At 40.4% G+C, this 14,662-nt stretch overlaps 1 protein-coding gene across 7 annotated transcripts in view; it reads right to left on the bottom strand.

Moving 5' to 3' along the window:
• Nucleotides 1-14,662, bottom strand: part of TLN2 (talin 2) — a 231,979-nt gene that overhangs the window by 17,684 nt on the left and 199,633 nt on the right. For all 7 annotated transcript variants that reach the window (XM_064517511.1, XM_064517509.1, XM_026113384.2 and 4 more), the window contains 3 exons: nt 10,091-10,198; nt 4,754-4,859; nt 1,613-1,737 (listed from right to left, as the gene is read on the bottom strand). In XM_064517511.1, the coding sequence (XP_064373581.1) occupies nt 1,613-1,737; nt 4,754-4,859; nt 10,091-10,198 (339 nt within the window). The remainder of the gene's footprint in view (nt 1-1,612; nt 1,738-4,753; nt 4,860-10,090; nt 10,199-14,662) is intronic.

Genomic DNA, 14,662 nt, shown 5'->3' with positions numbered 1-14,662 from the left:
TTATTTGAACTACTCTGTGTTGTCTACCCAGTACCTTTCATGTATATTACAGTCCATATTGTGACAAGGATTTCGCATCCAGAAAAGGATGTAAGGGCTGTTTAACTCCCAAATTAAACAAACAGATGGATATGAATTTGCCTTTCACAAAGTGACAAATAAATGGACCAATAAATCACAGGCAGACTGGATACTCAAATTAACATGGTAAATGAGGAGCAGGTGTGGGATCTGTATTCACTGGAAAAATTACAATGACCCTGGAGTGGCTTAGATGTTAGAAGGAAAACTGTTTCATGGTTACCAGGCAACTCGCATATGCTATTGTGCGGTGATTGTATAGAAAAGGTGATGGAGGACCCTTCCTCTCTTCAAACTCAGCCTATATCCTCTGCTCTGTAGAACCTCATTAAAAGGGACCATTTTTCTTTATAAAAAAATGGATGTACTTGTTAAAAAATGCAGAACAAAGCATTTCTTTTTCATAAGCTAATCCATTCCCATCACTAAAAGGGGAAAAAATATCCTCAGAAAGAGTGAAGCTACCAAGAGCTATTTCATCTGATGTTCCTGAATGACAGAATACCACCCGGAACTGAAAGCAACAATCCAACACTGAATGATTTTGAGGCCCTGCTTTTTGGAAGCATGTTTCATTTACCTTACTTGAAAAACAGCTTTGCATCTACAAAACAGCTTAAGAACTTACATGGATACACAAACCTTTCCTGAAGTCAATCACAAAGCTACAGCATGAGTTTCATTTTAAAGAGATACAATTGCAGGTGACACAGGAATTTCTTCTAAAACCTGCCTGTTATTCCACACTAAGCAACAAGTAGCAATTCTCTGAGATCCCGTCCTGTGGACTATACATATCATCATAAGTAACAGTAGTGTCATATATTCCTTCTGCACCACTCCTGAAAATAGTTGGCCTCATTTTATATAACATATTCAGAGACACGTTTTAAATGACCTGGCAACGTTGCAGTACCACCTGCATTCATAGTGAACCGTAATATATTTTCTTTTTGGAAAATTCAGGAAGGACAGCCACGCCATGTAACTGATATGATACCAAAGCAAATACTCTTCTAATAAGAAATGAAAAGCTATGTGTTTATCTTAGAAAATCTTACAGGTCTTTTGCATTCTGCTCAATCCCTTCCATATTGCTGCTGTTTTCTCCTGCTATGCTACACATTCATATGAGAACAAAGGGCCTTCAAAAGGGATTTAAAGCAAGGATCAAAGGATTTAAAGCAAGTGAGAATGACTTTTCACATCAGGAAAATGTGTTCGGAAATAGAAATGTAAATAACCAACAGTAATGATGCTGTAACTCTTAAAGGCATTTCTGACATTTGGCTTTTCTTCCTTTGCTTGTCGACATCTTGTGCTCTCTAACTCACTGTCTGGAAAGCATCTTTTCTAACCTCTACCTTTGGGATGAAGTCTAATCAGCATGGCTTTAAGTGGCACTGAGAACGATGCAGTTTGATTGTTCATACCATTATTGTGGGCAGTAGCAAGCAGTAAGCCAACACACGGGCTGCTTACATCTTGTGCTTCATTAATTTCAAAAGAAACAATGGAGATGGACACTCACCTTTGGCTTGGCTCTTGGTTTCAGCTGCTCTAACTTCTTTGCTGCAGCCTCAATTGATGCTGCAGCCCCAAGCAGCTCTGTCTCTGCAATGACTGTTGGGTCTTCTGGATCCACCCACTCTGTCCCTGAATTAATGGAGAGGAAGAGAGTAACTTCAGTGGCACTGGGAGCTGCCATTCAAACAGGGAGATTTACAGTCCCCGAGTGTCAAATACGAAGTATGCACAATACAGAAAGCGCATTTTAGTACCACAACGGCATAGAATACTATAGCTACGCCACTGAGAGCAAAATTTAAATCAGAAGAGAAAAAGTATTTAGCAGTAATATTCCATTACAAAAGTAACTTGATTAAGCTTCAGAAGGGGTGTTGTCCGTGCTGGGGACAGAACTAGGCATCACTCAACTGCGTGCGTCAAGAGGGTTTCTATCGTGCCTTCCTTGACCAAGTTGTAAGGTGCATTGAGAAGTCTAACAGAATAGTAAAGCGGACATGTTACACGACAACAGAGTCATCCGCAGCACAGTTCTCAGACCCTCCTTTTTTTCAGTGGTTAAAGATGAAGCTAGCAGTGCTTGAAGACAGCATGGCTGTTGGCAGTGTGTTCCCAACAGCAGTATGGACAGGGCCAATAGCAGTTTCTGTACCATGACCAAAGGTCAGCATTTCTTTATTAGTTTTTTTGGCTTAAGAAATTCTGGCTTAAGAAATTTTTTGGCTTAACGAAATTTTATAGGTCCATAAAAAAACCCCACAATGCTTGGCTGGAGATCATCTCAGATTTTTGGAAGTTCCTAATGCATTACTATTTTCAGTTTCTAAACATCATTCTCTGAGTGACAAGATTCAGAAAGCATTCCTGTTCTGGATTGAGGGAAGCAATGAAACAGCCAAAAATAAAATCACATGGGGGAGAAAACAAAAACAGAAAGAAAACTTGAGTTTGTAACAACCAAGGGCAAGAGGAAGAAGTGATCTCAGATGGAGACAGAAAAGGATGGGAAACTGTGTGTACTAGACTAAGCTAGAATGAATAAACAAAGATAAAATCTCTTATGGCTTTGTTAACCTTCCTGAAACTTGATTAGAAAATCTGGGTGACACCAACATTAAAACATCAACTAAAATATTAATTGGTATTAAGGAGCAGTGACTAGGCAGAAGGGCACTGGCTTTGTGCATCAAGAGTAGCACAACCCATTTCTGAATCACCAAACTCTATAGGGAATAACCTTGAATGCTCATAGATCAACACTGCAGAAGCTAAAGAATAAGAAAGTTTCTGCTACAGGTAACCCAATCGCAGGAGAATACAGGATGACTGGTAGCTGTTCACGATGTGCAGAGAGAAAGCAGAAGCACGAGCATTATAAGAGAAGGAAAAATGTAATTTGATATTAATAACCATGAATTAAAAAACAAATGACAGGAAATGAATAAATGTTACAACCAAAGATAAGGACAATAAAAAGATTTTCGAAAAGCATTCAGGGAACAAGATTCTGATATGTGCTTGCCTTGTTAGTAAATGAAAACGTAAATTTAAAAACAAGAAAGAGTGAAGAAAAGGCTGAAGTGTTCAATAAATACACCTGAACAGGGAAAAAGCATCACATACATGACTGTCACGTGAAAAAGAATAATCATATAAAAATCTAGAGGGAAATAATATAAGAAATTAATAACAAATTTCTATTTCTGAAAAGCGATTAGTCAGGATTCTTTTCTAAGGAATGTGTACTGATTTAAACAAGAATTAACTGTGGAAATCCTACAGCCTCTGTTACACAAAGTATCAGACAAATGACTCCAGTGTTCTCCTCTGGCCTAGCTTAGGGAAGAATGATCAGAAATAGGAACTTACTAGAAGCCTTTTGGGGGTGGTGGTGGTGGAGATTACAATGTTTTATTCAAAATATTTTACTGTAGCATTCCATTAGCTATAAGATTAGAATGCTCAGGCACCTTCCGGATGGCTACGAACGTTTCTTCTTCAGATTAAACTTTCCAGTAAACCTTACATTAGATGTGCTTTGGCAGTAGTAGTCTAATATTTGTAATGCCAGCTCAGCATGTATTTCTCTGCCTATTTCTAATTCTTTCTTTGTGAATGTAATGGTCTCATTTAGAAGGCAGAATGTTAGAGTTCTGGTCCTAGGAGTTCACCCAGATCACTGGGTAAAAATATTTACTGAAGAAGTCAGTATCTGAGAAAAATATCACTAATCTATTGCAAGAGCAACAAACTTTTACTAAGGAATTGAATTCACTGCTCATTTGACTGCTGAGTTTATATTTGCCCACAATTTCTTCTGTGCAAAGAGTTCAGAAAATCATCCAGACCGGAGTTATTCTCGTCTCAGTGGTTTCAGTAACATCCTCTGTCAGGGCAGGACTCACACAAAAAACCATATGCAGTACAGACCTAACATTTACATCAGTGCTAGGGGCTGCATATTAATTCTGCAAGATGATGGCATCCGCTTTTATTTGAAATTGGGAAGCAACTATCACTGCAAAGCAAAGGACTTATTTTGATGGAACAAGCAGGAGTGTGGGGGAAGGGAATAATCATCTAATTACAATTCAGCTTCTGGTTCAATTAAAATTGTATTATGTTCTGTTTTCTGCTATTGTGGCTCAAGTGCTCTGTTTGATGGATCCATCTCCAAAGGCGCGTGCTCTGCTGATGACTTGCGACTGATCATATGACATGGTATAGGGCTAAATGGCCATGCTTAGCAACACTGCGGCAAGGTTTTGCAGACGATACACAGTACAAGCTCTGCAGGAGATGAAAATTCTTCTTTATAACTGTACTAGCAGGGTCACGTACAGTATACCCTTTCTGGACTTCTAATGGCTTTGGTCTTCACTGCATGTGTACAAATAAAGGAACAATCTTAGTGTAGTCTTTCTGTGTAAATGCATGGATATGTGGAAGGGACTAAGATCATGAAAACAATGTTAGCAAGTCATATACAACTGAATGCTGGCAGAGAAATTAAAACAATGAAATTGGGTGGTACCAAGACTCCTAAAACATCACAAGAGTTTTGTTTTGCCTAAACAACAACAAACAAAGGGTCATCTCTGGCGTGAAAAGCACATTGTACCAGTAGCCAGGCTGTCCAACTCACCTTTCATTGCTTCTGCTGATTGGATGAGCTCTGTAACAGCCCCGGCAACTCGCTTGGAGAAAGCGGCCAGCTGATGCTTTAGTTCTGGAGTTGGTTTTTGAAGGATCTAAAGAAAAAGGTAACAAATAATAAATACTTAGTAAGGATTCTAGAGAACACTGGAAAGTTCCAAGACACATGAGTTAAATGAAGGTCTAACATTTTGTGCAGCAAACCACTAAGAAAAAGCATGAGTCCAGTAAAAAAAAAAAAAAAAAAAAAGAAAAAAGTTAAGTGTCTATGAATATGTAGGAGCAAAGGATTACACTGCAAGATGCTTAATGCACGCTAAGAAAGTGGTACTGTCTGCCACTCCTGTAGGAATCGACAATGTCCAGAAGTTCTTAATGCTACAAGTGGGACAGATTTCCCTAAAACTGAAGTACATGTGTGAGTATGTGGGAGGAATATATAGCTTGAGCACCCCATTCTCAAATACTATAGTCATACTTAAGCATCAGGCTTGGTCTCTCCAAACTGCTGGTGAGGAGCTGAGTTTTTAGTATTAACAAAGTGGCTGCACACACTCCAAGAGACCACAGTTCTGCAAGCTAATGCTGGTTGCCTGTCCCTGGGTGGGGGGAACCCACCAGCAATGGTGAACACAGTGGAAGTGCCAACCATGGGCAAGACCCTTAAGCAGAAGGGAAACACCTCCAAACTGAATTTGGATGATGTATTAAACTGCTTCTTCAAACAAAAAACAGTCCATAGACAGTGAATTTGAAATCTAAAGGTGTTGCTGTTCAAGGGAAGTCAGACAATATTTGCATTTTTAATGACCATGCTGCAAGAAGAAAAAAGAAGAAATTCTGAAAATTCGTTAATACCCAGCAGCTACTTCTGAGAATGATGGATATATGGAGGTATTTAAGAGCAGAACAAGAGGCTGAGTCTCCAAAGTCACATTCAGGTGTGTGCTTCCTAAATGTTTTCAAAAATTCTCCCTCAAAGCAGCTCTGAAAATTAAGTGCACATTTCCCATTTTGCAGTCAAATGCCCCGTCCTTTATCTTGACTGGATAAACTCAGCTGAACTGTTTGCTTAATCTTGCCTGGTGTGAACTCTGCCACCTGAGGCATTCCACCTCTCAAGCTGCTCCACCCGCCGGCAGCCCCAGCTGGCCCAACGCCTGCTCCCAGGGGCAGACCCCCGTGTCCTTACAGGCTGGGGTAATTGCATCAAGGAAAGCTTTTGGTCAGGCCTTAGCAATTACCTTGGGAAAAGCAGCATAAGAAGTATGGAGAAAGCTTACGACTAAAAATATTTGCACTCAAGTAAAATTACAAAAGTCTTTCTTCAACGTATTTAATATTCACCCCGATTCATACACAAGCCAAAAAATTCCTGACACATCTTCGTTCTGGAATCAGGTATGAAGTGAGGTCCAAGCTACTCATTTTCTACTGCCATCTTTGTTATGCCCTTGTTAGGGCTTGGGATTCATTCTCTTGCTCCTGGTAATTTTTGATTAACTTTTAACTGTAGCAGGGCAGGAAGATACAAATGGAGTCAAATGGAACAACAGGAAAAAAGAATCCTGGAACAAATGGGAAAAAAAAAAAAAAAAAAGAGACAGCACTAGTTCGGTGACAAATATTTGGCTCAAGCCAAAATGGAACAAAAATCAAACAAAGCCTGCTGAGGCATTCATTATGTACTCTAGCAGTAATACAAGAAATAGGGATGAATTTAAACTTCTTCAGGCTCAGGAGTAACTTCTGCTTTGAACTGCCTCCCGAAATTCAACACGACTTACAAGAAATGAACAAAATACAGCTGGAAACGGTACAGCCCCATGCCGGGGCATTGCGGGGCGATGTTCCGAGCAACCGCTGACCATCAACCTGCAATTGGATTATTTCTTGCTCATTCAGAGAGAATGAGAATAGAATATTAAAGTCTCTTCACAGTTAAACTATCTACTGATATTCAAACTGATACATGCATCTTACAAAACCTAAGCAAGGGTGTAAGGTGATTTTACCTTGACTAAATTTTAAACAAGTGGGAGGGGAATCACAACTCTTCACATGCAACAACCCCCTCTCCGTTTCACCTTACCACAGCTTGTAACTGCTTTCAGACAAGGACTGTTTTCGTCTGTATGATTTAGGAAGCATCTAGAACACTTTTAGATGCCAGAAAATGAGTTAATGTTGGGCAGGGGCAATGAACACACTGCTGGTACACAAACTGCGTGTATCTGGTAAACCAGTGGTCACTGTGATTTTGCTGCTGTTGTAAAATTCAGACACAACAGAACACAGATTTTAGGAGAAGCCTAACAAACCAACTTTAATCTCTGAGAGCGAGAGGTTTCAGAAATTCTGAACGCATCTTTCGACAGCTTTAGAAGCGTTCTGCTTTCCCTCTAGCGGAGCATCCCCTCCCACTGGCTACTTGTGCAGGAAAAACCAACAACGCAGAACACCCGTGCAAGTTACGGGCACTTCCTCACTCATTACTGTTACAAAAGATGCTGGAGAAGTCCAGCTGCTATTTAACCCTCACATGAATCATGGTAATTCATAGTGTCTAAGGCTGAAGACATTAGTTTCCGCAGTAAATAGAAGTACATGAATCCTCAACAACTGCTTTACAATCTGCTGCAATATTAACCAAATTAATGCCTCCTTTAACAACAGGTTTATAATCAGGGCTTGTCTACTGCAAAATCTTTCATTCGAGCAGACAGAGCATTGGGCCTTTCAGAAGTAACCTTCCCACACAGCCCAAAACGTCCTAAACTACATGAGTGTTTGTGATGACTATAGCCAAGAATCACATTTCCTGCTCCAGCAGCTCTCACTGTAGCACTAGGTATTATAGTGCTGACAACGTTGCAATTGGACAAGGAGATGCAAAGTCTTAAACTGGGAGGTTTACACACTGCATTGGTTTAAAGCCAATTTAGAGCTCACGACAGATGATCCTTTTTCCTTGCAGATCCACGTACAGACACTGCTACACAAGAAAGCAATGAGAGCTGCAGGCTCCCACGCAGTTAGCATGCCTCAACGCTGACTGAGACAGAGCATGGAATAGGTAGGAGGGCAGGTCAGTCTTTAACCTTCATAAGAGCAGAAGCAGTGCACAGGCGGTGTTTTTACTAATTTGTGCACACCCAACACCCTTAGACTGCTTTGTTTTTCAGATGGATGATTACAGGAATATTCCTCTGAGCAATCAAGTCAGTTTTATGTCACTTGGTCAACACAACTGCTGCAGAAAGCAATACACTTGCTTAAGATGTCTTAGACATTGCATTTTACAATTCTTGTGCCTAAGTACCACCATCTTCAAAGAAATACAGCTGCTGAATACTATTCTTTGGCATCTCAGTGCTGAAACACCCATACAACCATATCTAGCCTGACCGCCAAGGACATGTTGGTGAGAACTTACTAACACTTATATCAAAAGATAACACCTCGATTAATTATTAGAGATTTCTAATCTGTCTGTATTTCTGTATTTCATGGGCTTAAACGAGATACTTTAGCATTCCCACATCTACCACCAGACTAACAGGGATCAGGGAGCATAAAGATTGTCCGAGTCTGAAATCATCTTGCTGTCGCTTATCTTTTATCCAAAAAAAGCAAGTTTGAGTTAGGATGATAAACTAGCAAGACTGTGTACATCAAGAGAATAGCTCAATTAAACAAAGAACAAGCAAACAAAACATTTGGATCACATCCAGCCTGTCTCCCCGGCACAACTAGAATTCAGGGGAAAGAGGGCAGAAGTCCCTGAGCAGAAGTCTGCAATTTACTCAGTTCAGCACTTCTCTGAAAGTGATCTTTTTTCCTGTGCTTTCCAGATCCTGTTTACATTTATGGAGCATAACATAGATGTATTATGTGTTTATGTGACTAGTTCTAGACAGGCTTCTGCAAACAGTCAAGATGCTGTTATCATTCCATCCATCTTTCTTTCCACGCAAGCATTATGCTCTTCAATTTTGGTTGTAATCTGGGTCATGGTCAGTTTTTTGAGCCAGCAAGCATTTGGGGGAAGGGAATTTTCTCAGCAATTTACGGCCTTATAAGTAAAGAGGCTTAAGATAAGAAAGGTCTTTCTCCAAGGAAGTGGAAGAGAATACGGATGGTAAGCAAAGAGAGAAACGAAATGAGCAAAAACTGATTCAAGTCTTTGATTTCTTCTGGCATACAGTCCAAAACAAGTACCATGACTGAGTAAGGGAGACCAGATCTGAAAAGTTCTCCAAAATACTTCTCAACTAAAAACATATTAGACATCTAATGGTAAATCATTTACTACTGCACAGCACCAAAAACAACATTAAGCAACTCAAACTTTCTTGCACTGTTTTCCTTGCTACTGGCAAGCATAAGCATAACTGTGACTTTAGTTCTAATTTACACATATTTCAACGAATTAAATTAATTGATTAGGCATGCTGTATTATCAGCAGTAAACATGACTTGGAGATACACTGATCTGCAGCCAGCAGGCGCAAATTTCAGTTTAGGAGGCTTAAATATGTCAGCTTAAAGCCACTTAAAAGAAATCTTTGTGAGTCTGTGAAACTGATAGCTGATCTAAGTCACCTTCAGAAACTTGACTATTTCACAGACCTTGGTTCTAACACATATTGTTCCTTTCTACAATTCTTATAGCAACAGAGGAACACCTTATTATTCAACACTTATTCATGGTCAAGAAAAGCCAACTCAATACAGAATTCACGAGTTTGGATTTCAGTGCAGAATTTTTACTTAGAATTTTGGATTCTCTACCTCCCCCTTTCCCCCCCAAGAGAAAACAGCAACAAAATCTTGACAGTCAGAGAACTTTTTGTAAGATGGTGCTGGCTTTGGTTGTCAGGCTGGCATTGGGTATCTGTCCCTTATTTTCCTGGGATCAGGGCTGCAACAGGCATATGAAAAACAGTGCTTTCACAAAGACCTCACAGCCTCATTGGTTTGGGGGACAGGCATGTGCCTAATATGTCTAATGCTTACCATAGACTTAAAGGAAGATTGAGGTGTCTAATTTTAATTCCTCAGGGACCATTTTTAGGTCAACACCTTTACTGCCTCCAGACCTGCTCCAGAATTCAATCCCATATAAGTACTTCAACTCAAAAGTGCAAGAGAAAGAAGAGTTGAAGTGCTGAGTTTGCTTTAGTTTGTTTTTCCAAATAATGAAATAATCATAATCTTGAGACAACCTAATAAAAACATGCCACTAGCAGTCACTATAGAAACAGTTTAGAGAGATTTAGCCCTTTGGAAGGGATCCAATACATGCACACTGGCTCCTCCTTACCAGCAGGACATGTTCCAGGAGCTCCAGGTAGCCCAGGGTACACTCTGTTCCAAAGCGCAGGGCTCGCTCTCGGACATCCTCACTCACATCTGGGTGATACGATGCTTGCTGAGGAGGAGGCAGAACAACATTAACACCCCAAAACTGCTCCCAGTAAAGGAAGTCAATACAAACAGGATAGCGGAAAGAGCACTGAAGAGGTTTCTCATAACACGCAAGTGACATTTGAGCCAGCCACCTCCGTTGCAAAGGCACAAACAAACTGGGCTCCTAAAGCAGCAGAGCTCCAGTGCTAAGAGCATTAGAAACACACATCCTCTCCCCTCTATGGGGATGCAACAGCTCTCTCTTTCTCAAAGTCCTTCATTAGGTATTGCCAGTATTAGTACCGCTCTTTGTACCAGTTGAAAACAGATACAGACACCCCTGCTGAAAATGTATCACTTGGAAAAGGTCTTGGGGCTGGAATGGGCTCTGAAAGTGCATATATTCTGTACAGCCATGCGAGTTTTGTGCTAGTGTGACTCTTCTCTTCTACTAATATCATCAAAAGTCAAAATCTTAAGTATAATTTTGCCATCCATATGTGGACATTTACATCTTTCAAGTTAGAAATACACTAAAACCGTTTTCTGTTGTAAGCCTCCATAGCCTGTGCAGCCCATCCGGAAGGAACGAGACCAGGAATGGCCATTTGCTTTGGAGGCCAAAGCGCCGGGCGGGACGCAGGAGCTCAGCCACCAGCCTGGCACGTGGTTCAACCATTGCTGTTCCCTTCTCCACTCCACAAAATAAACATCATGTCTCTCTTCCTTGTACAAAGTTTTGCAAACAACAGATGAACAGTGCTATAGGAATACTGGGATATTATTATTATTATACATGAGGTGGAAAAAAGGCACAACAAACAAACAAAAAACCTACCTGCTTTTTGTTGGGTTATCTGTTAAGACACTATAAAAAGCTAATTACGGGCTTTAGCTTGATATAAGGATTTAACACAGCAATCAGTTCTTAACACTGTGAGAGCTGCATGTTTAAACAGAGAGAAGCAGCACCAGAGTTAGTTCTTAATTTCAGGGTTGTCGGAGAGTGTAATGCTTGACACAGGCCTGACCGGTTCAATCATTTTATTCATAATAAAAAGTGAAAACTGTGGCTTGTTCAAGCCTTGTATTTCCAAAAATAAGCTTCTAGGTTGCTGGGGACTATATTTTATTGAACATAACTGCTGGTTGTTGATAAATAAAATTTCCTTTAGCATTTCCTCTCACAGAACACCCCCTTCCACCCCTGCAGCCTCATATTTTCAATTACGACTGAAGATCTTCTTGCTGCTCATTTATTGTGAGTGCTCCCTTGAATCCTCAACACCCCCAGCAAGTGCTGGGGACAGCCTGGAGTATGAGCTGGTTTATGGGCTCCCTCTGCTGGGAAGCTTGCAAGGAGCAGAGCATAAAAACACTAGCGCTCATTAGCCACCATCAGCTCTTCATCGTCAGTAAGTAAAATCCGGAAGAAAAGGGGAAGGGAGGAAACAAGATTCGATTTTCATTGCCTTCAGCATATCTCAAACAACTTTCAAAGGTCCAAATAATCCAGAACAGTTTATTTTCCATTTTCCAATAGACGGGAAGGAACCCCAGTGTTCCATACGAATTTATTTTATGTACCCTAATATGAACTCTTCTGCACTTAAATATTAGTGTTACACATGCTATTATAGCAGTTGTCTGTAAGAGAGAAATATCAACTTCCTTTTATGCTTTGCATACATAACCAAGGCTGGTATCAGATTACTTTAGGAAGCATTTCTAAGGTTCGGTGAATTTTAAAACAAATCCATTCACTTCACAGCAGACTAAAGAGGCCATAAATTCATTTTTTGTAACCTAGACATTTTTGTAACCTAGAAACAAACTAACACAAATCTCATTACACCAGGTAGGACTGTAACAGAAGTTTTTACTTCTCCAGATGCGCACAGTGTGCTGGAGCACCTCAAAACTGAACCATGTGTCCAAAGACCCAAGACACATATTTCCTTACATGGAGACTTCTCTTTGCTATCATCCCTCATTTTCTCTCCACGTGCTTTTAAAACACCGAGGCAGCAGTACTTGACATACAATAGGAAATCATTGCTGTGGAGGGACCTCGAGAGCTCACTTAGTCCAGCCTCCTGCCAAAAGCTGGGTCCACATGAAATGCAAACCACACCTGCTCAGGGCTTCACCCACCTGGGTCTTGAGAAACCTCCAAAGATGGAGATTTCACCTCCTCTCTAGGCCCCTGCCCCAGTGCTTCATTACTCCCACAGGGCAAGAGCAGCGGGGCTTCCCACGTTTCCATTGCTGACCCCGTCTCCTTCCGCTGTCACGCGCCTCAGGAGCAGCCTGGCTCGCAGTCACTACCCTGCCGGTCAGAGAGGGCTGCTGGTGGGTGCCCCAAAGCTGTCGCTCCTCCAGGCTGAGCGAGCCCCACTGCCTCTGCCTGTCCTCGCACACACGCTCCGGCCCTCGCCCTGGCTCACCCGCCGCTGAACGCGCTCCCCTTTAGCAGCGTCTTTCGACTACTGGGGGCCCGAGCTGGACACAGCATCCAGATGTGGTCTAACGAGGGCAGAGTAAAAGCAAACGACCATTTCCCTCAATCTACTAGCTACATAAGAGTCTAAGTGATTACTCAAGATTACTTTGTATGCTTTCGATGGACCTTCTATACCTGTTTCTTTTCCAACAGTGGTCATTAAAAATATTGGTATTATACACAGGTTGGTTCCTGCATAGTCATTATTTTATACAAATAGTTAATAAAGACAAAAGTTGTTATCTAAGGGCCTGCTCTAACCTTCAGTAAATGTAATTACAGTGTTTCCATTGACTTTAATGAGAGCTGGCTTGGTTCATTATATCCCACAGTAATCATCCTAATTTTTTTTCGAAATGGTATCTACTTATAAATGTTGATGTAGTAATGACCTCCGTATAATCACATACAGCAGAAAAAGCACAAGCATATATACAACTACTAAGAAGTCAAATCCCTTCCATTACTTTCCTTATGCAGGTTGCAGTGAAATGGAACTTAAATTACTGACAGCAGGGAAGTCTGAGCTGTGTTTTATAGAATTCTGCTATAGTGCACGCACACACATGCGCGCACACACACAACTGTGTTTGTGTTTTCGCCCAAAGAACATCAAATTCTGATTATTTTCCATTGCTTATTTTATGGACTGGCTTCATCATACTGTGAAGGAATATCACAATATGTCAAATATCACAAAAAACAAGTTGCACCAGGTTGCACAGCTTTTATGGCATAGTGAGGCTAAGACTGCTGATTCTTACCCCTAGAATTCAACAGGCTTGGCCTATCATGGAAATGCCACATTCAGTAATTAGTTTGCAGAGATTAATGCCAAAAGGTATCTAATTCCCAGGGCAAAATTTTTAGAAACAGGATTTTCTAAATAAGATCTTGTAAAAACTGTTTCAAAGTTTTATTAAATGAAATGGTCATTTTGTCCTACATTTTGGTGACACATACAATTAGTATTCCTCTAGACTCTTATTTCTGTTTGTTTGTCCAATAACCTCTCTTGACTTTAGGGAAACTAAAGAGATCAAACCAGATCTGTTAGACGAAGGAGACCTTTACCTTTGCCATTCTAAACTACACTACAGCTAGCCGGCCACTATTCTTGAATTTTCCTTATTTATTTAGATTACTGAAGCCCAATTCATAAAAGAATGAATAGTCCAAGGTGGTCTCCTTTTCAATATATTGTTACAGATAAGTAAAATGATTCCCAGACATTTTCCTTCTGCGGACTGCTTTGTGAAGCAATTCCCTGACCGATCATGAGTGCTTTTCCAGCATCCCAGAGCTCCATTGTTCAGCTGGCAGAAAGTTTCATCTTTTGTAGGCCACAAGCAATGCATAAATTACAAAATCATTACAAGAACTGTGAGCAACATAAACATAAAAAGATTAATCCTTTAATATTAAAGGTCTAAAAGCATGTACCAGGCTGTGTATTGTGTGTGCACAAGTTTACATATAACACTTCTAGAAACAGATGATTTTGTTCCTGAGAATTTGCTGCCTGTTTGGAGAGATCCGAACAAAAGTGTGTCTACACTAGCCACTTCCCAGTGACAAAGGATGTTTACTGTGTTTCCGCATCTGAATTGATGTCTTTTGTCATAATGTTGCACAACTACAGAGTGTTCCAGCCTCTGTTAGAAGCTTCAATTAACTGAATGCTGCCTAAGACATATTAGGCTGGAATATTCCTCATATAATTAGCATGGTTGTTTAATTTTCCTATGCAAATTAGAGCTATTTTGTTTTGTTGAGCTTCTGACTTTATGGAATGGAGAAGGCAGAATCAAAACTTGAAGCAGATGAAGAGTTCAAGGACTGTCAGATGCTAAAAGCTCAGCAGGAAAACTAAGTCAAAATAAAAAATTTCCTTCAATGGTTTTGTACAAAACCAATTTTAAATTATATTAGAACTTGCAGTTTTGTATGATGATCATGTTAAAAAACAAAATCAATCCCCTT

The sequence above is a fragment of the Dromaius novaehollandiae genome, chromosome 10 (assembly GCF_036370855.1).
Source record: "Dromaius novaehollandiae isolate bDroNov1 chromosome 10, bDroNov1.hap1, whole genome shotgun sequence".
NCBI lineage: Eukaryota > Metazoa > Chordata > Aves > Casuariiformes > Dromaiidae > Dromaius > Dromaius novaehollandiae.
The sequence above is the reverse complement of the archived record's forward strand: the minus strand, read 5'-3'. Positions and strand labels throughout refer to the sequence as shown.